A 26,062-nucleotide genomic window follows, 5' to 3' on the forward strand; every position below is an offset into this window, starting at 1 on the left:
CCCACCCACCTAGCCAGGGGAAATACCCTTACAGAGCAATTGTCTTTGTTAACAAGATTATAGCGTTCTGCTGTACACTTCCTACCCCTCCCTAATTCCTGCACCTGACTTACGCTGACAAGCATTTGTGGAATGCAACTAATGACTGATGGAAAATTACAGCTTTGTCTTTACCGTATTTGGTGTATGTTTGAATTGAGACTTGATTGACATGCTTGTACCACCCCCTGAGGTCCTTCCTCTATAAATTCCAGCGCGCCCCAAAAAATAAAGGCTCTTGATCAGCGAACGTTGTCTTGAGCCTGTTTCCATTAACCTCTTGAAGTTCACTTTCCAGATCGGATCTGCTCGTGAAGGCCCACCAAATTAGTAGCGACCCTCATCACCTCACCCCCGCGGGTCGGGGGTCCCTTCCCGGGGGTCGCAACTGGCGCCCAACGTGGGGCACGAGTTACAGACCACCGATCGGACGGCAGAGGAGCGACGAGTCCGGAGCCCACTCGTAAGGCGTCAGGTAAGCCCCATCCGGGTGGCGCAGAGTAGGGTTAGTCTAATGACCTAGGTTAACACCGCCGTCCCATCCGTCCCGCGAAAATGGGGACTAGTATCAGCAAAGAAGCTAGATTTATTAAAGGAATTCAAGAAGAATTAAGAGATAGATAAACTGAGGTTAAAAAAAAATAAGGAAGCCATATTTATTAAAGGAATTCAGAAAGAATTAAGAGATAGAAACATTGAGGTTAAGAAAAAAGATTTACTTAAGTTTTTGCTTTTTGTACATGAAGTCTGTCCCTGATTTGTCATTACCTGCCCAAAAATAGTTTGCAGTACTTGGGAACAAGTTGGGGCCGAATTAACTAATTATTTCGAAACCAAAGGCTCTGAAAGCGATAAAAAGATTATGCAGCAGTGTTGGGATCTCTTAAAAAGTATCATTGTTAACGCGGAGGAAAGCCTCCGAAATGAACAAATTCTTAAAGATGCCCAACAACATCTAGAGGTCGCTTCCCGAGGGTGTTCTAGTGCAGCTCCAGGGCAAGTTCTGTCGCTGATCTTTCTAAAGATTGTTCCTCTTCCTCTGCTAACTCTGACTTTGATAAGCTTCCTCCTTCTCCTTCTGATCAACCTACTTCATTTGCCCCTAAAGTTCACTCTCTAGCCACTGGTATCTACCCCTCCCTACGGGCTCTCGCCTCTGCTCCTCCTGAGGAACCTCTCGATCCTGGGGACGCCCAGGAGCTAGAGGAAGAGGCTGCCGCATACCTTCGGGTTCAGGCACAAGGTCTCTCTGGCCACGAGACCTCCTGCCTACGATCCTTCCTAGCTCCCTGATCTTCCTCAACCTTTTGCTCCCAAATACTCCTCCACTGTTGATTCTCTTGCTTCCTCTCTCTCGTTCAAGCTCTCAGCGACAAGTTTTCACAGCTCCTCTCCTCGGCATCATGTAAACTCCAGTTCCCTCTTTTGACCCTGAAGGGTAGGGAGCTGAACCGCCTCTCCCTGCTAGACCTCTTCCTGCGGCACAGGGGCAACCACGCACTAGACAGGCGGCTTGAGCCGAAGAAGCGGCTCGCCAAAATCCCGATGATAGAGCGGGCCTTGGCTATAGCCCACCTGCTCAAAATTTTCAGTAGTGGTTACTACCTCCCCTGTACCCCACCCCACCCCACCCCCGCCCCGGCAGATAAAATCACCTGGATAAATGATGATCCTGTCTGGGTAGGGCAATAGCCTCTAGTCAAAGAAAAATTAGAAGCAGCCCAGCAGCTTGTGCAGGAGCAATTCAATGCTGGCCATATAGAACTCTCCACATCTCCTTGGAATACCCCTATTTTCGTTATCAAAAAGAAATCAGGTTTGTGGATGCTTTATTTTTGGAAGCCACAGATGTAGTTTTTCTGGATGAATTGTTTTTCTTATAGATGTATCGGTGTGGTATGCTTTTGCATTGATCTACAGGGTGATTTAAATTTTATTTTTACAAGCAGTTTTTCAATCAAATTCTATATTTGATACAATGTGTTAAAGGTAGATCAGCCTAGAGTCACACAGCTAACAGCTGGGACCCCTGAGTGTCTAGGAGTCCTTAGAGGCTAGGTGGTCTCTCTTGGTAGTCCCTGTGGTGGTAGCGCTGGCTGGTCACAGGAACGAACCTTCAGGGCCCTCAGCATGGCCCTGAACTCTTGGATTGTTACAAGGATTTTTCATGGGCATTTTGCTACACAGGCAGTGGACAATCCCAGTAGTCCCAGGCATGCCATAAGCAACCTTTCTGTGACCTCTCCCTAACTCATTTTTCACACCTATGAAAAAAGGAGTGTGCCCTGAGTAGATGTTACTCTCCCTTGGTGTTCATATGCCTCATTTGCAAATGCAAACATTTTGTTTATGTTTTAAACCCTTCCCCAAAGTAACTGTGCTGGCTGGCTCACTATAGACAGTACACGTGTAGCTCTGTCGTGGGCATCCTGTGGCAGGCATGCTGATCCTGTAAATTGCACTGATCTTGTGACAGTTTTCCTTATCACATCCAGCAATGAATCTGCTGTACTCATTTAAAGTGATTGTAAACAGACTCGTAGTGGCAGGAGTGATGTGGATCTGGGACATTGCCTTGCTTCTACGATCCCAACACATTTCAGTATTATATGCTAGAGTGTGCGGACTAGACTCTGCTCTCTCGAGCACTGTAGACTGGCCTTGTCTGACTTTCCAACAAAAAGTTTTCCACCTCTAAACAGCATGCTCTTTAAGACCTAAAGAGAAGGCTTGAATGTAAACATATTAGTTAGGAGTCTTTGTGGCACTTTTGGTCTGTTTAGTTTTCTTGTGATCGGTTTTCTTGTGATCGGCCAGGCCCCAAAAGTATGTCATTCTAGTTCTGTGTGGCCTTTGACAGCTTGGACAGCATCTAAATGGCCCAGCTAGTGTTACCAGGCCATTGCTGCATTTCTTTAGCCAGTCCTAAACTTAAAGCTGTGAGGTCACTGCTGTGTCACACTGTCGTTTATGATACATCCATGGGTGGCAGGGGCACCTGAAGCCTTGTGACCCTGCTGGGTTCTAAATCCATGCTCTATTCAGCCCCACACAAACTGTCTGTGGTCAGGGTACCCAGTGTCTGAAACTAAAGGAGCTTTTACACTCAAACCGCTGTATGTGTGTGTATGTATGTGTGTATGTGTGTGTGTGTGATCAGTGCCATTACAGAGCCTTCACTTTATGTCTTTGGATTTGTTCTGCCATTTTATTGTCTCTCAAGTTGAATGTATCAGCTTAGCCAAATCACTACAGAAGGTGGTTTCTAAAAACCTTTCACATAGATGCATAAAAGCTACCTCTGACTTCTCTTTGGTTTGTGTTCAGTCTAACTCTTTACAGTTAGCACAACAAGATCATAGGTTACATCAACTTAATACACAAACACTTAGGCTACAATATTCCATCACTCGAGAACAGGCTCGAGAGATAGTTAAATCATGCAAAGCTTGCCTCTCCCTTTTGCCTGAGCCTCATACAGGAGTCAACCCCCGTGGTCTTGTGCCTGGTGAGCTTTGGCAAATGGATGTTACTCATTATTCTGCCTTTGGTAATCTTAAATATATTCATGTTACGGTGGATACCTTTAGTGGCTTTGTTTGTGCCTCTCTCCAAACAGGAGAGGCCACCAAAGACGTTATTGCCCATATTTTACATTGTTTTACTATTATTCCTGTCCCTATCGCCATTAAAACTGACAATGGCCCAGGGTACATTAGTTCTAAATTTAAGGATTTTTGTAAAAAATTTGGCATTACCCACAAAACAGGAATTCCCTTTAACCCTCAAGGACAGGGAGTTGTAGAGCGAGCTAATCAGACCTTAAAAAATATGCTCTTTAAGCTTTCTTCCGAAAGAGAAACCCTGTACGCTCGCAAAGGCAAGCATCGCCTACTTTTAAATCATGCACTTTTTGTGCTCAATTTTCTCTGGACAACAATGGCCGATCAGCTGCTGATCGGCTCTGGCACCCTTCCACCCATAAAAACTTTCGACAGGTTCTCTGGAAGGATGTGCACACGGGCCAATGGCTCGGTCCTCACCCAGTCCTTATCTGGGGAAAAGGACATGCTTGCGTTCATAACACCAGCAATGGAGAAACGCGCTGGCTTCCAGACAAGCTGGTCAAGCTTTATAACCCTCCCAGGGAAAGAGCCCCTGAGGAATCTCCTGTTTTCTCTTTCAGATGCTGTTGATAACAAAACTCCCAGTGAAGATAACACCACATCGCCTGCTACTTCTTCCATTTCTCCTTTTGATTTTTAGTTTCCCTCCTTACATCCCCCGGCCAGACAGCTTAATTTTGGCCCAACACCACTTAATCCCCTTTGTTCACACAGTTGGTGCAACCTCTTCCATATCCAGTTTACAGCTGCAGGAAAAAGGTTCCTCTGGGAAGGTTCCCGAGGCGCTTACTGGGGTCTACGCCTATATGTTTCTGGCACGGACCCAGGCCTCACCTTTTCCATTAGACTTTTGAAGGAAATCCCTTCCTTTCGCCCTATTGCTGTTGGCCCCAATCCTTTTTTATACCCCTCTGGCGGTGGCTCATTCCTACCCAAGGCTGCCGCCCCTCGCCCTCTTCCTAATCTCCATTCTCCAGCTCCCGCTGCCGCCACCACTGTTTATCAACCCACCATGCCCGCTGGTCCAGTCTCCACCGCGGACCTCATCCTTCAGATGGTCAACGCCTCAGCCCAGGCACTCTCCAACACCACCTATGAGCGCTGCTGGATTTGCTATTCGCCCATCCCTCCATTCTACGAAGGAATTGCAGCCTTCGGCTCACCCATCTACACCAACGACACCAATCTGCTTTGCTGGGGCAAGCAGCCACAGCCACGTGGCATGACCTTAGGACAGGTCGTGGGATCTGGACTCTGCCTTTTGGGACCACGTATGCTTCCCCCCACCCCGCTGTTAGAAGCATGTACTCAAACCATGCAAGTTGCTACTCATGCTTCCTTCCTTATTGCCCCCAACCTCACCTTTTTTGCTTGCTCCACAGGGTTATCCCTGCATATTATTGTAGATGTTTTTCTTGCGCACAAGGACTACTGGTCCTTGTTGTACTCGTGCCCTAATCCACACAAAGGACTCTGTTAATGCTCTAACCCGCACAGTTGTTAGAGACATAGACGAGCTAAAAAGAGATTTAGATTACTTAGAACAAACTGTTGGTTCCTTAACTGAAGTGATACAACAAAACTGTTGTGGTCTCCACCTCGCCTTTTTGCGGGAGGGGGGAGTTTGTGCCACCCTTAAAGAGGAATGTTGCTTTTTCAAAGACAAATCAGGATTAGTTAGAGATAGTATCAGAAGAGTTGAACAGAGTCTGGAAGAAACAAAAAGAAATTTGGATCAAAGTGAATCTTGGTACAAAAATTGGTTCTCTACCTCCCCCTGGCTATCAACTTTGCTGCCTAGTTTGTCAGGACCTTTTATTGGCTTCATGTTACTTATTTCCTTTGGTCCTTGGGCATTTCGCCACCTTACTGGTTTTGTTAAAAATCAGGTTGATGAGGCTACCAAAAATTCAGTTCAGGTTCACTATCAGCAGCTCTCTCAACAAGACCCCGAAGAACCTGAGGCTGTAGACAAACCTACATTCCAGCCTTTGAGCTTTCAGGAGTTTGAGTACCTGGCCAACCGCCCGCGTTCACTCTGCTCCAGGCTGTGGAGATGCTTAAGACGGGGATAGCTTGGTGCCAGAATCTGGGAGCAAACATGGCTCTCTAAACATTGCCGGCAAAAACTTAATTCGTATCCTCTCTCGCCATGTCCAGAACTGGAAGCCCACCAGGTAACCTAAGCCAGGCACTTCACCCAACTGCTCTCTTCTTTTACTATATAGAAAAGGGGAGATGTTGGGGACTGCTAGAACCTTGAACAAAATGGAGTCTGTCAACCGTTTCTTGGCCTTCCGCCTACGTGACTGCGAGCACACATGCCCTTGAGACAAAGGAAAAGGCTAACCATTAAAGTTAAATTTACACAGGGCAGCCCACCCACCTAGCCAGGGGAAATACCCTTACAGAGCAATTGTCTTTGTTAACAAGATTATAGCGTTCTGCTGTACACTTCCTACCCCTCCCTAATTCCTGCACCTGACTTACGCTGACAAGCATTTGTGGAATGCAACTAATGACTGATGGAAAATTACAGCTTTGTCTTTACCGTATTTGGTGTATGTTTGAATTGAGACTTGATTGACATGCTTGTACCACCCCCTGAGGTCCTTCCTCTATAAATTCCAGCGCGCCCCAAAAAATAAAGGCTCTTGATCAGCGAACGTTGTCTTGAGCCTGTTTCCATTAACCTCTTGAAGTTCACTTTCCAGATCGGATCTGCTCGTGAAGGCCCACCAAATTAGTAGCGACCCTCATCACCTCACCCCCGCGGGTCGGGGGTCCCTTCCCGGGGGTCGCACAGGTGAATGTATAGACATAAGCAGCCAATATCAGCAAGTCTTCAAAATACTGCAACAGAGGGGATCATCCTCAAAAAATAAAATAAAATAAAATAAAAAATAAAAAAGAGGTTTCAGGACATGGTAACTGACCCCATTGCTCTGGACCTGTGGCCAGGCAGTGAGCATGGCAGGAAGAACATGGCAGACCAGACTGCTTTTCTCGTGACAAAGAAGAAGGGCAAGGACCGAAAACTGAAATTTCACCTGCAAGGTCACACCCTCAATGGCCTAAATTCCTTCCATTACACCTCACTCCTCAGATGTTCTAGTACCTCCCAACTGTGCATATACTGAGGATCAAGACTTCAACACACAGTTCTTGTGGGCGGAGGTCAGTTTGGATCCAAATTATAGTATAGCTTAAGGCATGAGTTTGGGGGTTGGCTCTAATGTTAGAGCTGAGGTTGGAAGAAGGAATCAAGGGGTTGAGAGACTGCAGTGGGACTGTAGGAAAGTGGGCTCATGAGACATTCTGGAAGTCGAGGGAACAAGGCATCTCTAGAATTACAATTACACACTGGTGCAGCTAAGTGATGGCAGAGAATGCTGCTCACTACATGTAACAAATTCAAGGACACTGCTGGGATGGGTCAAGGAAAGGTTTTGCAGTGATGGGACCAGATTTTTGTTTATTGCAGACTCAAGAACAAGTGGAAGGAGAGAAAATACAGTTGCTAACTGTGGAAATTTCTAAGAGGTTAGCAATTCTAAGAGGTTAGCAGCATATGAAAGGTCAGAAATGTGGCAGGGGTGAGGAGAAAAATACTGCTCTGTTTAGTTTTTTATTTGTGTGTTGTGTGTATTACGAGTGTGGGCATGGGTACGTGCATATAGTGACATGTGAATTAAGGTCAGAGGACAGTCTTGGATCTTAGTTTTCACCTTGTGTGAAACAGGTGGTCACTGCTTGTTGTTGCTAACACTGGGCTAGCTGACCTACAGCTTTTAGGGATTCTCTTTCCATATCCCCCATGGCTCTGTAGGAATGCAGTGATTACAGATGTAAACCAACACATCTGGCTTTACATGCAATTTTAGGATCCACACTTCAGTCCTTATGTTTGCATGGCAAATGCTTTATCTACAAAAACAGCTCCCCAGTCAAGAGGGCAGTATTTGTTTTAATGAGGATAGGTCAGCACGTTAAAAAATTGTTAGCATTATCAAATACTAAGATAGTAACCTGAAAGAAGGCATCTGTGCTTTGATTGCAAGTGGGCATAATGTACAGACAAAAAGAATCATGTACCTAGAGAGGTGCTTCTCCTCTGTGAGCACTTAGTCCATTCTGCCCCAGGATAGCAGGGACCCCTCGCAGTGATTCCAGGCATCCTTGTTATATTCTCTCCCATTGAATATCTGCTTCTCCTTTCTATGAGAGCATCATTCACTATCAAATGCTTCTAGAAACAGACTGTTTGTAATTTTTTAACTGATATTCTTGTGGCCTCTGAAGGAATGTAGCTAAAATTGGAAATTTTCCATAAGCCCCCTTATACTAAATATTTAAGTGGGACTTCATTTTACATAAGTAAAAAACTAAACTCTTACAAAGGCAGAATGAAATATTCCTTCCTTAAAAACTAATGTGAAACCTACCAATTTCATCCCTGTGCTCATGATTTCAAAACTTGAATAATTTAATTAATTCCCTATGTAACTGTCTTAAAGACCAGTTTTCCCCCATGATTTCCACAGGAACTTTAATCATTATTTATAGATATCTGGCATTTCTTTACTAGCACAAATACTGCTGCTTCTAGTAACTATTTAATGAAACGATTGCTTTCACACTTTTAATTGCCTAGTTAATATTCTATCAAGCATCACTGTTGCATCAAGCAATCAGATTTTGGGTTTTACAACTGAGTATAGCCATTATTTCCTTCAGATGCGTTATTTTCTCTTCATTTATATTTCTTAAGATTGTAGTGTTTTTTTATTTAAGCACATTTAAGAACATTTCAAGTGCTTAAATCTCCTGCAAGTCAATGTCAGTTCAATTCATATTGAGTTTTCCTCAGTGTCATTATTTGTGTTAGAATATTTTCCACTTGTCTGTTAGCCTCATAACTACTAAGTCACTGTTTTGAACAGAACACTGGCTTCTTTGGTATTGTATTAAACATTTGTAGCATCTTGGTAGATTTCTATTTGCAGTCATAGACACCTCTCTAATATACTAAAATGCGATGCCAGCAGCTTAAAGGGAAGTAACCGAGTGAGCACAAAGTGTGTGGTTTTAAAATGTCTCTCAGGGCCCCCAAAGGGAGCTGAGCACAACTGTGCTATTGTCACTTTTTTTAAAGTATTTTTTATTTATTAATTACATATACACCAGATTGAATTGTAGATGGTTGTCAGCCACCATGTGGTTGCTGGGAATTGAACTCAAGACCTCTGGAAGAGCAGTCAGTGCTCTTAACCTCTGAGCCATCTCTCCAGCCCGCTATTGTCACTTTTTAAAGACTGTGAACCATCAACAACCCTGCCCTCTGTTCCATGGAAAATGATTTTTGCTCTGTAAGTCTCTTATGTCTCTTGAAGAATTTAAAGTATAGGCCCAGGACAGAGTGCTGACTTTGCCACTATTGGCAGCTGCAGGTAACACCTGGGCGTGAGACACACAGCACTGTCTCCAAGCTTGAATCAAACAGGATCTCACATATCTGATCTTGTTCTTGGGAAAAGGGGATAAAAGAGGCTGAAAGAAACGCTCTTGGCTGGCGCTGACTGGGGTGTTGGAGGGCTGAAGAGGTGTTAGTGAGAGGGATCCGGTATCGTTTTTGTTTCATTAAAACCCTGGCTTGACAGGAAACGTAGGGGAAACTTACCCAAAGAAATGGTGCATCCGCTGTGCAGGCCAAAAAGTAGATTCTCCCACCACTAGGTAGAATAAAGAAACTTATAGTGCTCTTTCTCTCATGTTTCTGGCCACAGACGTCTTTCTTCCCTTCTTCTGCATTCACTATTGTACTCTATTCTAGTCACTTAATTTTCTTAAAAGTCCGAATGCCAAGAGGAAGTTGTCCACGACTGTGTGCCAATTCGGTTCAAAATCTATATAGACACTTGGACCTGTGAAAATTAGACTGAGATTGCCTTGACCCACTTTTAGTTTACCTTTTGAAAAATTAGAGGAATTGAGTGAAGTTGAGGCTGAAGTGAATTCTAATTCCCAACACTGGAAATACGATCCCAAGTTTCTTAGAGAGCTAAAGAGTCCCCTGAATGAGTTGACATAAAGGAGCCATCACTAGCTAGATCCGATTAGTTTTTCTGTCTTCAATGTTTGTTTTGGCGGGAATTTCACTCATAAAGACTGCAGAGATGTACTGAGTGCCTCCTACATAGGCAAGGGGCCCTGATGCAGAGCTCAGTAGATGTACATCCTGAGATTAGTTTCCTCAAGGAAAAGCAAAGTGTGGAAACAACTGGCATTCAGAATGAATCCTGTATCCTGGGGGAGGTGGTGACCTGAGAGAGCGGTGATGTTATGGGAGGTTACACAGAGGACGCAACTAGAGACTCAAGAGTGCCACCACAGAATGACAAACATCAGAGAAGCAATCTGGGTTCAGCTTTTAGAGAACCTTGGGTGTCACAGGGCATCAGAAGTTACAGGAACCTATGTGTCCTTCCCAGTGATGGCCAGTGTAACCACACAAATCTTACCCAATATTTCCTCAAAGGTTGCTGTGGTTGGAAACCCTGGCAAACCTCACTGTGCTTCACTGCTGAAGCCGGTTGCAAAAGATTTCTGTCTTGGAGCTACGGCAACAATACTATGAAAATGCAAAGTCCTCTGAGGACACAAGTCCCTTGAAGTATTCCCACATCCGTTGCTACACACTTGCAAAAAAAAGTCTTTAATGTTGGTTTTGGAAAAACAATTATTTACACCAAGAACTTAATGATGCTCACTGGATTGTGGGCATTTCCAAGGCTTGTAGCATGAAGATGTGTGTCTGTTTTCATAGCTCTGTGTTAGTTATGTTTCGGGCAGTGAAACATTCCACCTTTGTTTTGGTTAATTATTATGTGTGGATTTCTGGGATTTTCAGGTGAATGAATAAAGACATACATAATATGTGCCAAACCTTTTCATTTCTTGTTATGGAGTTCATACAAGAAACATGTGAGGGATGATTAACAGAGATTTCAACTCCAGTCTACAAATTCTACACATTAATATTTTCCCATCGAAAGTGCCAATAGTCAAGCACAATTACATCCACACAAAAAGTCTGTGTCAGCCTCCCTTTGATGACCTGTTCTCTATTTGTTTTCTCAAGCAGTATGATCACCCAAACAGATCTCCAGCAGAGAGTTTTCATCCTTACTCCCATGCAAAAGCCAGCATTCCCCAAGTATCTATAAGTGAAAACTTACTGCACAGAGGGACATTTTGCCAGCAGAAGACCTAGTCTGCCTCATGGGAAAAAGTTTTCAGCAGCTATTATTACAGTAGAAAGACTATTTGGCTGAGTATTTCATCTTTACTTGCCTAAATTCCATTGGGTTTAGTAAAATTTCAGTTTCAAAATTTGTAAAAGCAAAAGGGCACCCACATTCTAATTCACAAGTGCTGCAGGATTTTGTTGTTGTTTTTGGTTTTGTTTTTTTGAGACATGGTTTCTCTGTGTAGCCCTGGTTGCCCTTAAACTCACTCTGTAGACCAGGTTGTCCTCGAACTCACAGAGATTCACCTGCCTTTGGTGCTGGCTGGTATTAAGGTGTGTGCCACCATTGCCTGGCAGGATTTTAATTTATAAATATAGAAAAAGAGAATGTTGCAAAAAGCTCCTTCCAAAGACTGAACCACAAGGCTGTTTTGTAGGCATCTTGCCATTGGGAGAGGGGTTTGTATAAAATCTAGAATTTACTGAAGAGCACGCATGTATTTTGTGTTTTGATTAATTCTGCCAAGAATACTGAACAGTCAGAAAGTGCTGAAAGTTCAGTAAGAAAATGAGTTGGAATCACTGTTAAGATGGAGGGGACTTTCTGGTGGGATAGACGGAGCCCAGATTGTGCTGTCTTATAGGATTTCAGGGCAGCATGCCCTAGCCACTCATGTCTAATTAAATGTGTTTTCACTCTTCACAACATCCGTTCAGCAGACAGCATTGCTATCTATGCTCAGAATTTTCTATAAAAACCTAAAATTAGAGGCTTACAGACTGACTCTTTAACATCGTAGCACACAGAATTGGCCTTTGGGATAGAATGGCAGTTCCCTCTGTCAACAGTAAGGCTTCATGTACAAACCACGTGACATATTCCCAGCCCTGGATACTGAGCTGAGTGTACGCAGAGAGGGTTTTAACTTACACATTTTGTTCAAATGTTTCCCTAGCTACATAATTATTTTAAGTGTGATGGGAGGAATACCGAGAACTAAATGCATTTCAAAGAACCTGAGTAAACAATCTACAGTCTGAAAAAAAGATTTTTTTTGAGGCAAGGTCTTGTTCTACAGCCCCTGACTGGCCTGAACTTGCTATGTAGACCAGCCTGGTCTCAAATCTGTAAAGATCTGCCTACCACAGAAAAGACAGAGGACACACACAGAGGATTCTCTTATGAAATGAGACAGCAAACTGTCTTGTTCAAAAGGAAGAAAGAAGGGCTGCTCACACTCATGTGACTTTTAAAAAGTGTTTTCTTACTTTTGTTATTTTCTCTATCCTTTTTCTGACCCTAATCCACCAGGCTGTACTTTGAATCTGTAACGAGATTCACCCCCCCCAAAGATGGGAAATATTGATTCAAGCCCCAGTGTAGTGCTGAGCACACAGTAACCCCAGTGAGCACCTGGTGATCCGAGTGAAACTAATCTAATGGGGCCCAGCTCCTGTTATACTAGTATAACTGCACATATTAATATTACATACCACTTCCCTATTATGAAAGTCATCAAGCAAAAACTGACCACTACCAAACATGTCTTGTTTTGTTTTTGTTTTTTGTTTTGTTTTGTTTTTTCGAGACAGGGTTTCTATGTGGCTTTGGAACCTGTCTTGTAGCTCTTGTAGTCCAAGCTGGCCTCGAACTCACAGAAATCCGCCTGCCTCTGTCTCCCAATTGCTGGGATTAAAGATGTGAGCCACCACCGCCTCTCTCAAACATATCTTATATAGAGTCAATCATTTTAACCTTGTAATCAAATCCTATATGCCACAATGTACTATATTTTTAATTACAAATGGAAAATTGTGCTTACATTTCCATGACAAACGGAAAAAGACTTAAAGTTTGGTTTTGCTGCTACTTTCTTCCTTCCCTAAGCTATATGATTTCTCGTGAATCAAATTTAAATTAAAGAGATATATAGTAAGTAATAAAATTTTGTTGTTTTGTTTGATAAATAGCAACACATCAGCCTTGATATGCAAGTGTGAAGTCCTCAGTTTGAATTCTCAGAATCTATGTAAAGAGTGGGTGGCAAGGAATGCTACCCTTGGTTGTCCTCTGACGTCACACATGCCGTGGCAAGCACATACTCTCCCTCTTCCTCCATCACTCCCTCCTTCTCCTACTCTCTCTCTCCTCTCTCCATCTCCTTCTCATTAATAAACGTCAAAGCAGAATCAGGGAAGACTATTCCATGGATTGTTTTCTGTTACACTGTTTCTAATGTGAAGCTCCCACGGTGGCAGTGGCGAGCAATTCCCGGAGACACTAGTTTATGAGAGATGACTATGGTGCACCTCAATTCCTATGAACTCATGGATAATTAAGAAGGCTTTTGCACCAGCAGCCTGCTAGCTGCAACTACACGAGTGTGTATGCTCACAGTGAAAAGGACACACACGTGGGTGTTTGTAGGAGTGAACCCCACTCTTTACAGGTGTTCAAAGTCAATGAAGTGAACAGTGTCGATGTGGGTGCTGCAGATGTACACGATGCTGCCAATCTGCTCAGATCCTTTCACCCTTAAAAAGACGTTTGTTTGGTAAAGCTCTGGCTGTCATCTCTACAATCAGCGCCACTTGCTTTGATTGCTGCCCAAGTCACTGAGCTAATCGGTTAGGAGGAATGTCTCCCTTCAGTGCCTGGGGCTCATTTTAGCAGACTTCACTTGACTCTTCAATCAACATGTAAACCCACGCTGCCACCTCACTTTCTGTCCCTTTGCCTCCAGATCATCAGCGCCTTTTGAAATGTGCATGTTTGCTGCCTATGCTTTTCCTTCTTGGCTATTTCTCTGACTCTCTATGTTCCTTGCTACATTCTTCACCTTCCCAGGCTGGATACTCCCTCAAGGATCACCAATGGGATCTCGTATAATGGGATCATAGCCTATCAAGTACACCAGTTATACTTAAAATCAAGTAAAGTGATGTATATGAAAAATGTGTTTTCTAGGCAAGAGGATAGTATGGTGCCATCACACTCAGAATCTTCAAGAACATTTCCACAGTAACAATGTTGCAGCAGCTTGATTCCCTGTCTTACTCTGCCTCCATTACACTCCTCTGATACCTGTATTGTTCCATGATCTACAGACCTGGGCAGGGGTAATGGGTCAGTGGGCTGCTTGCAGCATGAGCATAAGGATCTGATTTCAGATTTCCAACATCTACATAAAAGTCAGGTGTGGGTGTATGCCCATAACCCCAGCACTGAGAGGTGGAGTCTCTGGGATTTGATGATCAGTCAGTATAGCCCAAATGGCAAGCTTTTGGTTCAGTGAGAAACCCTGTCTCAAAATATGAGGTGGGAAAGTGACTGGCAAAAACATTATAATGTCAAACTCTGGCTTCAACACATGTCCACAAAGGCAAGCATACCCATACACAAATAACCCCCCTCTTTCTCTCACTCTTGCTGACTCTCTTTATCTCTCTCCCTCTCCTCTTATAGACACATACAAATAAAGTAGTAATAGTAATAATTTTTAATTCAAAAATTTAAAAATACAGATTTTCTAAAGCAATATTACTGTTCAAAACCTTGCTGCCATCCTCCATTACAGTGGATAAATGTCAGTCCCAATCTTTTCAAGCAGCTGCTGGAAATCTTCCCTACTGTTTGAGAATTTTTATTACTATACATCCATCCTAATAATTCCCTCTCTCCAAATAAAAATTTTGATTCTCTTCTATGCTTCTGTGTATGTTTTTGTTGGCCCTTGTGCCTTGCCCCCATTGTGACCATGCAAGTCTTCCTATCCAGCCTCCTTTTGTGGTCTAAAAACAGTTGTCTTCCAAGATGTGGACTAAGATACATATATCCTCATGAAATCCAGCTGCAAAGTTTTCCACTCTAGGTACCTACTTTTCTATATTGTGAGGCTGTAACTAACTAGTAGGTATATATTCTCTTTAGAGGAATATTTATCTCAAAGAATATTCTCAATCAAGATCCACAGCATCATTTTGTGCTTATGTTATCATTACTGAGTAGCAGTGTATTGAAGAGGTAATTTGACTATCCAGGGAAGTCCATCATTAGCTTTTAAGTGGATGTTATTAAGGATTTTCAAACACAGTAAAATCTAAATAGCCAGGAAATGCTAAATAATTGATTTTTTCTTTATAAATTTTATCATTCATAATTTATACATTGATATTTTGAGCTTAGAGATAACATAAAATAGATGAAAACAGAGGGAGAAATATAGCTAGATTTTGTATTAACTTAACTAGAAGAAAACACTAACTGAAAAACTTACAAAGAAAACAAGACTAGGTACCACCAAGAATAAGCATCATTGGCAAATGGAAAGATAATATATGCTTGAGTCTGGACAAATGACACTTGAGACTCTTATCTCTGAAGCTGATTCATTTGTCTTCCCAGCTGCTGATAGACTTGAACCTTTGGATCAACTCCAAGACTCTTGCCCTTCTGAAGTCTGGCTTGCAGACTCTGAGGTCAGTCACAGTAGTCCATGCTCCTCTTCTAGGGTTACCCTGAAACTGAAACTACCTTAAGAAGAGCAAAGATGGATGGGACATTTTCCAAGGCCTTTGTAAATGGAGCTGGCTTTGTTTTAGCGAAGCACACAACCTACCCGTGTCTCCACCTGAAGGAAAATGAACTAAAATTAGTAGTATCATGAGGTTGGCCTAGATCTGTGCTTTTCAAACCCTGAGTGTGTCCTCCAGTCACCTGAAGTGTTTTAAGAAAATGTCCATACCTTATCACAGTACTCAGACATGACAATACACTTTGCTAGAAGTTATTTGTGTGCATTGATTATCCAGAGTATTATAACAAAATACTTAGACTAAGTGGCTAAAACAACAGACATTTGTTTCTTACAGGTTTTGAGGATAGAAAGTCCCATATCAAAAGGTCAAGAGATTTGATCCCAATGAAAGCTCTCTGTGGTTTTCAGATACCTGGCTTCTTGCTGTGTTTCTAAGGGATGGAAAAAGACACAGCCCTTGCCACTTTTCTCTGGGGCATTAATTTCTTTTGTGACAGTTTGGAACTCATGACCTATTTACCCTTCAGAAGTTATATTTCTAAGTACTACCATCATGATAGGGGTATGGAATGGAATTTGGAGGGGAAGCACACAATAACTCCTGGCAAGTCTAAAGTGTGGCCATGACTGAGGACTTGTGACCCCAGTCAAGGTCTGTGAATACTATTGCAGGCAAACAACCATGAGAGCGATATCCTATGTGTTCCTCAATGCCATGCCAATGTCTCCTGTAAGCAGATCTTGGTTTTGTACAACTCTATGTAACAGGTGACACCTTTACATGTTCTATTCAAGAAAATGTGTGGATGATAATTTATAGAAATCAGTTTTAATAAGTGATGATGTGATTGAAAACTATGAGAACATCAGGAAGGTTATTTATATCTGGCTAGCATTTCAAAGTATGTGAACAGGATTTGGGTAGGAACCATAATATTGGCTTTAAAAGGTCACTTTTTAAAAGTGTAATTTTTTCCATTTATTCCTACTCAAGATACTGAGTTAATCAGTTCCAATAAAGGTCTAGTAGTAAGACCCATGCTTAGAGGAAGGTGGGCAGAGACAGATGGAGTACTTCTCTGAGAATGAAAAGCTACCTGTAGCCTAGTTACTCTTATAGATACTTTAATCCAACTTTCTTCTTTCCAACTCATGAATAAATTATTCTTTCCAAAAATATAAAGAATGTATTTCCAGAGAGATTTACACAATTTATGCCTTATGAACAAGCACATGACAAAAACTCACACTTATTGAATCAGACCCGCAAGTTCTCATTAACCAAGACCCTGAATAACTGAGTTTACTTTAATATCTCTGAGCAAACATCAGAAGAAATAAAAGACAATCGAGCCTATTTTAACCACGGGAATTTTGAGTAGAAGCATCTGTTAATCCATCCAATTAAAACTATTCTAAGTACCACGCCTTCCAAATTATATTAACAAAGTAAAAGTACGTGTACTAATGGCATTGAATACCATCAATTTCCTCCCTATCCAACTCTTCATCAGGATGCAGAGGAAATGTGCCAAGTTCATTTGATTATTTAAATTCATGCTCAAAGGAAGTGAAGATGAAAGAGGAAATAACATCAAAAAAGGGAAGAGGGAGGGGAATATTGAGAAGGATATCAGGAAAACATCATAATAGAAGAGCAAATCTTTTTAACTTCTGCTCTTGACCTATCTGACAATATCTCACCTGTCCCAATCCCCACCCATTTGAATTCAGTTCCGTTAAAGAAAACATACTGCACACATGCTATGTGTAGGGTTAAACTCTGCCCTGCATTTCATCTCTACAGTTAATAAGAAAATGATAGAACTCTAATAAATATGTATTATGAGATGCCACTGTTCTTCCCATCTTCTTCATTGCTGCTATTTTTTTTGTTTTCAGAACAGTCTTGGGCCACCAACCACTCATGGCTAATTTGATGGGATCTATCCAATTGCATGGCTTTGGGCTGATGGAAAGTAGTCTTTGTGGAGAAAAAGTAATAAGAAATGAAAGATCTTATGCTCGCTTCTTAACACACGAGCAGTACACATACTTACACACACATACAGAGAAGCACATTCATCCTGAACCCCGGAACATATTCAGGTTCACTCATGTCAACTCATCAACAAGCAAATGCTCACTTATGACTACCACGAACAACTGTCAATGAAACATTAAACATGGGCACATTACTTTTTATGCAAAAGACAGCATCTGGATCTAGGTGATCCTTAGAGGAGTTTTATCTCAGAGAATCACTGAAAATGAGGGTCTGATGCCAGAACAGGTGTTAATGGTGAACAGGTCAAGATAATGCTGACCAAAGTCTTGATCTAAAAACAGAATCAAAAGGAAGACCAATAGAAATTGGCTGATCTCAATAACAGAAAGGTAATCTCAAAGGCCTTGAGCATTAAGGACTCAATAGGCATGTCTTATAGGTGACAGCTCTAAGAAGCTATGAAACATACAATACAATCTTTGCCCTTGAATAGCTGGTCCAGTGGGGAAGACAGACTATCAGAAAGTACAATATTTGGTAAAAACCAGTTATGGAAAAGGTAGTGTGAGACAGATCACTCACACATAAATCACCAGTTGTAGATTCCAGCTTATAAAGGAAATTAAGTGGCTTATTTATCCTTATTTATCCACTATATATAACCACCATCATGTCTCAGAATCTTTGTATAGTTGACATAATACAGACCACAAATAACTACTATGCATAAACAGTTCAAACAATTTTAACGACTTTAGAATCCTTTTTAGTTGGGTTGATAACTACTTATGAAGACAATCAACGATTGTTTTCTATTTTTTTATCATTATCCCAAAACAGTGTTGTTCTGTGAATTTTCCTTATTTGTATGTGCAGGTACACACATGCGCGTGCGCGCGTGCGCGTGTGTGTGTGTGTGTGTGTGTGTGTGTGTGTGGTGTGCATATATGCAGAGGTCAAAAGATAACCTCAAGTGTCATTCCTCAGGTGCTACCCGCTTTTGTATGAGACAGAGTCTCTCATTGGACTACAGCTTTGCTTAGTAGGCTGCACTGTCTGCACAGTAGATTCCAGGGACATCCCTGTCTCCACCTCTCATCATCACTGGAATTGCAGCCACAAACCATCACATATGGCTTTTATATAGACTCTGGCGGCATGAATTTAGATCCTCATTCTTACAAGTCATACACTTTGCCATCTACACCATCATCTCACAATAGTAGATTTTTTCTGAATGATGTAAATGCATCCAAACTGCCCTTTGTTGGAGTCACATACCCAGATGACTAGGCTATGACTGATGCACATCAATCATGGTTAGCGTGATAAAAAGAAGAGTGATTACATTTTGATAGAGTATAAACCAAATAACCACATATCCCTAGTGCCCATGGTACCAAGGAGCATAATATAAAAACTGAAGTATTTTAGAATGCAAAATAGCACAAAGTAGTTCCCTTAATGCCTAATGCACATTATACATATATCAGAAGAATTGCAGATATAGATAAAATTTGGTTTCCACTACACAAGCCATGCACCAGCACTCCAAATAATTTTAATGACTTCAGATACATGCATATATGTATCTTACTTAAATTGGCTCTCACCATTAGCATTACTGAGTGATTGGAAGCATTTTAAAATATTTGAGAGATAATATTTAACACATTCACAGACTGCTGAAAAAGACAGTTACTCTCAACAGGTTGTCAATGGAGAAAGAGTCTTAAAAGTTAGAGTTGGGTTTTGGTGTGGTCATTTATTTATTTATTTATTTATTTATTTATTGGCTTTTGTTATTTTGAGACAATTTTTACTCTGCAGAAGAGGTTGTTGGCCTGAAACTCAGTATGTAGCCCAGGTTGGTCATGAACTCACAACAATCCTCCAGCCACAACCTCTCAAGTGCCAGGATTAGAGATACAAATCATAATGAGTGGCTTGAAAGTGGGATTTAAAGGTCTTCAGTACGGGGTTGGATCAGAACGTGTGAGTGGAGGGCGCAAGTGTCAAAGACCTGCTTCAGCACTGCTGGGTTCTTAGTGTGCAACAGACAACAGCAAAGAAAGGGGGACAGCAGTCTAGGTGGGGCTGCCTTCATTACATAATCATATGGATTTGTGACAATTTTCATAATTATATCGAGGCCTGGAAGTTATTGTTACCTAAGAAAATGATAGACCGCACTTAAATTTTCAAAAGGGAAATAAATGCAATGTGGGAATATACAAGAAAAGTCACCAACGTCATTTGCAAGAAAGCAAACAGGACTGAAATGTTCCATCCCATCCCGGGACTTGAATCTGTAAATTCTCAACAGGAAAAGACATTCTTGGAAAGAATCATCAAGGCATGGTGATGGACACCTCTTAGAGTTTAGAATGTGGAGGCAGGAAGATCTTGAGTTGAAGACCATCCTTGACTACATAGAGTTTTTAAGGCCATCCTGCTACACGAGACCCTGTCTAAAACAAAACAAATAAACAAAAAGGACAAAAACCAAACCACAGGAAAGGAATGTCTGGTTTAGAAGGGACAGAGACTAACTAGCTGTGTGATGCCAGAAAAAGTCTCTTGACTTCTCTGTGTCTGTGTTTCCACATCAGCAATTTGTATCATTCATATTAGGTGCTGTGGTCTTGGCTGACAGAGCAATTTCCAGACACAATCTGAGAAGTTCCACAAATAGGTACTCAAATTGAGCTCCCAGTATGGACCCATTCAGACCTCCTTTAAGTATGAGGAGTGGGGAAACAGTTCATGCTTTCTGAAAAAAAATGTTTACTAAAAGCAAAATTCTCACAACATACAATGTTAAGCAAGATTCTTTATTTCTAGTGTGGAAATAATTCATTGGTAAGGTAATATCTCTTACAAATTTCTCTCTTGATCTTGAGAGCAGCCTTGCTCTGCAGAGAGAGAGAGAGAGAGAGAGAGAGAGAGAGAGAGAGAGAGAGAGAGAGAGAGAGAGAGAGAGATCCTAAACATAGGAAAACATTGTAATGCTAACCAAAAATAATAAATTTCCTGAATGGTGACTAGTTACTATTTGGAGGAATCATGAGTATTTTACATTTGTGGTATAAATGTAAAATGAGTATTTTACATTTTTATATTTGTGAAGAAGCCCCCTGGCACAACATTCTGAATAGCTGAAGTCATAATTGCTGCAGGGGCCTTAGGTATGATCCATTTTTAACATGGTCCCCACAGCAGTGAGACATGACTAGGAAGTTCAGAATCATATTCATTACTTTTAACAAGAGTGTGTGTAAGCATGATGATTTGCTGTAGCTTGCAGCTCTGTAATTTGCTTAATTCTAAGATCCTGTGGTCTCATAAATGAAAAGAAGTGATTCCTTAACAGCTCTTCAAACCTCTCCATTTCCTCCATGACTCATAAACACACCTTATTATGGGAAAGTCAAATGGCTTGGTTCAAACCATCAGGACACCTGGGACACAGAAAGTGATACTGTTATTAACTGCCAACAGTGAGTACCTTAGTGAATTCTTCATTGTGCTCCTGGATAATGGTAAGAATAGTGGTCTAGTTATATCAGAGTTGCCAGCCTGCATTACACCCTCAGTGAGTCCTCAGACCTTTTATTTAGCACATATTATGGATAGCATGGTACCCTGGATGGCCCAAAGACACTGAAGAAGAGGAATAAATACATCCACAAGTACTGATGTATATAGGGTGTATTAAAAGGGAGGCTGAATTTTTCATTTGTAGATAATGTGCCTTAGTTTTCCACAATATGTCACACAGAGATCAATATATCCATCCCATTTGCTGGTGCCCCCATTGTCGGTAGCAATGTAAAAGGAATGGTATCGTTGTCTCATAGTAGTGGTCATTACAAAGTAATGGGGGGGAGAGTGAGAGAGAGAGAGAGAGAGAGAGAGAGAGAGAGAGAGAGAGAGAGAGAGAGAGAGAACTCATATTTCATTTCCACTGGATAAGCTTAGATTTAATGCTATTGCATGGGCTTGTAAGTCTTAAACAATGCAGTCAATTCTTTCCCCTTATGCTTTATATCTTCAAAAGCATGTGTCCAATAAGTCAAAATCTATGCAACCGTAAGCAGGCCTTATTAAGGATAAATAAAAATCAACTTTGCAAATGTGTGACTTGCACATAATGGGATCCAGCTCAGTCATAAAAACCAATGAGTGCTGATATATGCTATGACATGAGTAAACTTTGAAAACATTGTGCTAAGTGAATGAAGCCAGGCATCAAAGGATGCATGTTTCATGATTCTGTTCAGATGAAATGTCTGGAGCAAGCAGATCGGTAGACACAAAGAGCTGATCAGTGGGCTGGGAAATGTCAGTCAATGAGCAAGGCAGGCTCATTAGGTGCCAGTGATGACACAGGACTCTGCCTATACTAAATACCACCAAACCTTACTCTTGAAACAGATAAATTGTGAGGCAACTGATTCTGCGTTTCTTAATCAAAACCATTCCTAATGGAGTCTTGGGCATGTGTTTTTGTTGAAATGCAGAGCAATACTGTAATTTGTTCCCCTAATCCTCTGAGATCTCCTTAAACAATAATTTAAGTACCAAGAGTCCCTGGATTTGTTGCTAAAGTACCCATGTCTGGAATGTGAAAATGTAAATTCAACAGGTGTGGATTGGAAGAGCACTTCCAATGTGGTAGGGATGAGGGTTTGGGGGTATGATTGGAAGTTGGGGGGGAAAGTTCCCAACGACTCCATACTGAACTTGCAAGCAGTCAGGCAAGGCACGGGTGGGGGTCGGGGTGGGGTTTCTCCTGTTGTTTTACATATCAGTGTCCATGATGTACAACGCATCCAGCACACCAGCCCTGAGCCCTTTCCCCAAACCTTAGGGACCGAAGTTAGGTGAATCAACAGAGTGAGTTATAGGCAATCATCACCAGAGTGGCGACACAATTCTCATCAGTCAGAACTAGAAATTACTTCTGTTTACAAGGGCCAGGGCTCCAAGAGCAGCACCGCCCACTGGATGGGAAGGCACATTTAATATATCCTTGATTACACACATACTAAAATTAAAAAAAAAAGGTTATAGGAAGAAGACTGATGGGAGCTAAACAGTTATACTCACATAATGAGGTACATATTCTAATTTTTAGGTTAATGGCTCCAAATAGTTCCTTAATCACCGTGAAGGTGCCTCTCAGAAATAAAATTGTAAACAAACAAACGAACAAACAAAACCCCACACATTTTACATTCTTGTTCTTTTTGGAAGCCTAAACACCTAAACCTGCACCCCTTAGCCTTCCTGCCCCCCCCCCTCCGGAGTTAAAACTGTTGATTGCCTAGAGTAATGTCCATTTAACACATATATGGTGTGGAAAGACTGCAGGAATGGGCTGGGTCCCTAGTATGCCCATCACCCACAGCTCCTCTCTGAAAGCTGTGGCAGAAATGCTCATAGGGAGTTGAAACTTTTTCTGTAAATGGCTGCCTGGACTTGAACGTGACTAAATAGAAAGTACTAGACCCACAGAAAAGTCAGGTCGGTGCTTGTTCAGCTCAGTACCTTTCAGGCGAGTGCGTGTAATTCAAGACAGACACGTGTACTTTCCGTTCAAGTCCACAGTACTGGCAGCATGAAAACGAACGTTCAGGTCGTAGCCCCTAGCCACCGCTGTATTGTATTTCTAGTCACTGACTCATCCTCTTCTGCAGGTCTACAAAGCTGTTTCCACAGTTTGCAACATGGAGAAGAGAGGGAGCGCCAAGAGGGGACCGTGACCCGGCTGTCTCCGGGGTCCAGGTGTCCTGACCATGGGAGCCTCAGTATGGGGACCCGGCAGGTGGCAGCGGCGCAGTTGAGGGGGTGGGGGCGCAATCCGCGCGGATGACATCTAGGGGTCCAGCATGACTCTTCCTGGGTGCTGCTGAATATTCTGAAATCCTCACCTAGCCATGTCCCAGAGACTGAGCCCCGCGCGGCCGCCCCGCGGAGATCTTATCACTTACCCAGGCGACACACGCACAGTAGCTGGACGCACGCGAGGAAGCGCTGCAAGATTCGCATCTCCAGCCGGATCCGCGGCCCCTCGCCGGCCGCCGGGCGTGCAGATTAGGGTGCAGAGGGTGGGGACACCGAGGCAGGGGACGCTGGTGACTGGCTAGGGTCTAGAGTGGACGTGTGATATGAAAGAGAGAGAGAGAGAGAGAGAGAGAGAGAGAGAGAGAGAGAGAGAGAGAGAGAGAGAGAGAGAGAGAGAGAGAGAGAGAGAGAGAGAGAGAGAGTAGAGAGGAGAAGGGAGGAGAGGCAAATGAGGGGCTAGGTGGCTCGTGGGCGCGGGAACCGAGCCCGGGCAAGGCGCGGGGCTTCGGGCAGGACGCTGTCCCCTGCCTGCACCGACTGCGGCGGCCAGGATCTGAGCGCTAGCAGCCAGCGGCGCGGGAGTGCGGGAACGCGCTCGGGGCTGGGCACGCGCGGAGCGCGGGGGCGTGGGCGGGGGGAGCAGAAGCGCGGGCGGGGGCCGGGGTCGCGCAGTGACAGAAGAGGGGCGTGGCGGATCCCAGCTTGTCCCAGCCCCGCGCCCCTCCCCCGCCCGTGGCTGGAGGTGGAGTGGAATCTGCTGGAGCTTAGAATCTTCGCGGAGAAAAAGCTCTCTTCATTAAGACTCCTTCATCCCCTAGGAAGCTACAAGAGGAGGCTGGGTCCTCATTGTCCAGCACCGCTTGTGGCTGACCTTTGGGCTTCACCCCTGGGAAATTCTTTCATTTGGTTATTGTCTTTTCTGCAGTTGCCAAGTGGGTCCTATCAGAAAGGGGTGAGAGAGCCTGGGTAAACTGCGTTCTCCTCCCCTTTCTTTCTATTTTCCAAGTAAGTAAAGTAGTTTCAGCCCTATTACCACTAGGGCAGTTAGCTCCAATCATTTCCAGTCCTGTTGTGACCATTTGGTCCGGCCTGACCCTTCCCTGGACCCCAATTACTCTGCCGTGCTGTGCACAGCTGTGGGGAACTCGCGACACTGCTGTGGAACTTCCCAAGTGCCTATTTGCATAGGGTCCTGCAGGAAGATTTTTTAAAATTGTTTGATTAAAGATACACGAAAGAAATATAATACACACACTGTGTTCCTCGGAGATGGGCATGTCATTCTCTTCATTTGAGCTTGTTTCTATGGAGGTGTTTGTTTTTTGTGTAAGAGCGTGAGTGCTATAACCTGAACTCCCGGTTGGGGGTGGGGTGGGGATTTTTAATAGGTATTTCTGAAATGTTTGTTGAATTAAGTTGAAGTCCGCATGAAATAAGTTAGCTGGTGGTGATGTCAGACAACATCCTAAATACACCTTCCTGAATATTCGTGAGCTTTTCATACATCTGATGTGTTTTGGTTATCGGTACATGTTGGCCCGATAAGAGACTCCATTTGGAATCTTTTAGGAGTCGCATCCAAAGGCACAGAAAACCAAGTTCTGGAATTATCCCTGGTACTTAGTTTGAGGTAAGGATTTGTACAGCTTGTACTCTTGTGTTCTGTTATTGTCTCGAAGCCAGTGCTGAAGCTTTATAAAATTCAAAGGACACTTAATGCATACAAATTGGAGATTCGAGTTTGTTTCAGCTGTGACTACCAGTGCTCACAGAATTCCCACCACCTCTGAACACTGGGTTCAATGTACAGAGCTAATGATGCATCTTGCTATCGATTCGTGAATGGTGAATGCACTGTAGTCAGGAAAGGACAGATCTTGAAGCTACAGGGTTTTGTTTTAGGAGCACATATCAGTGTACGAAGTTGATCCTTGACCCTATTTTTCCCATGCATAGAAACTAAAATGTCACAACGATTATAATTGAGGTTGAGAGTTTCCATAGAGGAAGAAAATTTTAGCCTTTTTTTTTTTTTGCTACAACAACAGGTGTGTATATCCTTTAGAAGTGTATCCAGAGTTTCAGCAAAAAAAATGCTTTTTGAATGTGGGCTGGAGTGGCCAGGGACATTTTCCTAGAGATGTGTATTTATGCAGAAAGGAAAATTGGAGAATCTGATTATCAAAGGGGTTGGAGAACAAACTGAAAGACACTGAAATCACATATTTGAAAGCACTTTGATTTCCAGGAGACTGAGAATGCTCATACTATGACAAGCATTGATTTCCTCATGAAGAAGCTTGCACTTGAAATGCTAAGCCATCCCACTAGCATTTGAACACCTAGGGAACAACAAAAGGGAATCCAATTGCTTAGAATAAGCTGAACAGGCAAGATGGCTAAGTAGATAAAGGCTCTAGCCACTCAGCCTGATGACCGGAGTATGATCCCCTTGTCCCCCATTGGAAAGAAAGAACTGGCTTCCATAGGCTGTCCTATATCTTCTACTCAAATGCTGTGGTATGCACCACCTCCAGTAAATAAGGAGAAAGGAAGAGGAGGAGGAGGAGGAGGAGGACGAGGACGAGGAGGAGGAGCAGGAACTGCTGATGAGTTTATACAGGGGAAATGAAGAGTTGATTCAACAGTCACAGTAGAAATCTAAGTTTTTTTTTTTAGAAGATCTAATAGGTGAATCTATGACCTCTGATATCACCATTCTCATAGTTAAGAATATTGCCAGTCACCTGGG

At 42.7% G+C, this 26,062-nt stretch overlaps 1 protein-coding gene across 4 annotated transcripts in view; it reads right to left on the reverse strand.

Moving 5' to 3' along the window:
* Nucleotides 1-23,886, reverse strand: part of Ptprz1 (protein tyrosine phosphatase receptor type Z1) — a 171,343-nt gene extending 147,457 nt beyond the window's left edge. For 2 of the 4 annotated variants that reach the window (XM_040728493.1, XM_040728492.1), the window contains exon 1: nt 23,457-23,886. In XM_040728493.1, coding sequence (XP_040584427.1) covers nt 23,457-23,514 — 58 coding nt within the window. In that variant the 5' untranslated portion in view covers nt 23,515-23,886. The remainder of the gene's footprint in view (nt 1-23,456) is intronic. The other 2 variants (XM_040728495.1, XM_040728494.1) reach the window with 1 other exon arrangement.
* Between the last annotated feature and the right edge of the window lie 2,176 nt (nt 23,887-26,062).

The sequence above is a fragment of the Mesocricetus auratus genome, unplaced genomic scaffold, assembly GCF_017639785.1.
Source record: "Mesocricetus auratus isolate SY011 unplaced genomic scaffold, BCM_Maur_2.0 Super-Scaffold_100019, whole genome shotgun sequence".
NCBI classification, from domain to species: domain Eukaryota; kingdom Metazoa; phylum Chordata; class Mammalia; order Rodentia; family Cricetidae; genus Mesocricetus; species Mesocricetus auratus.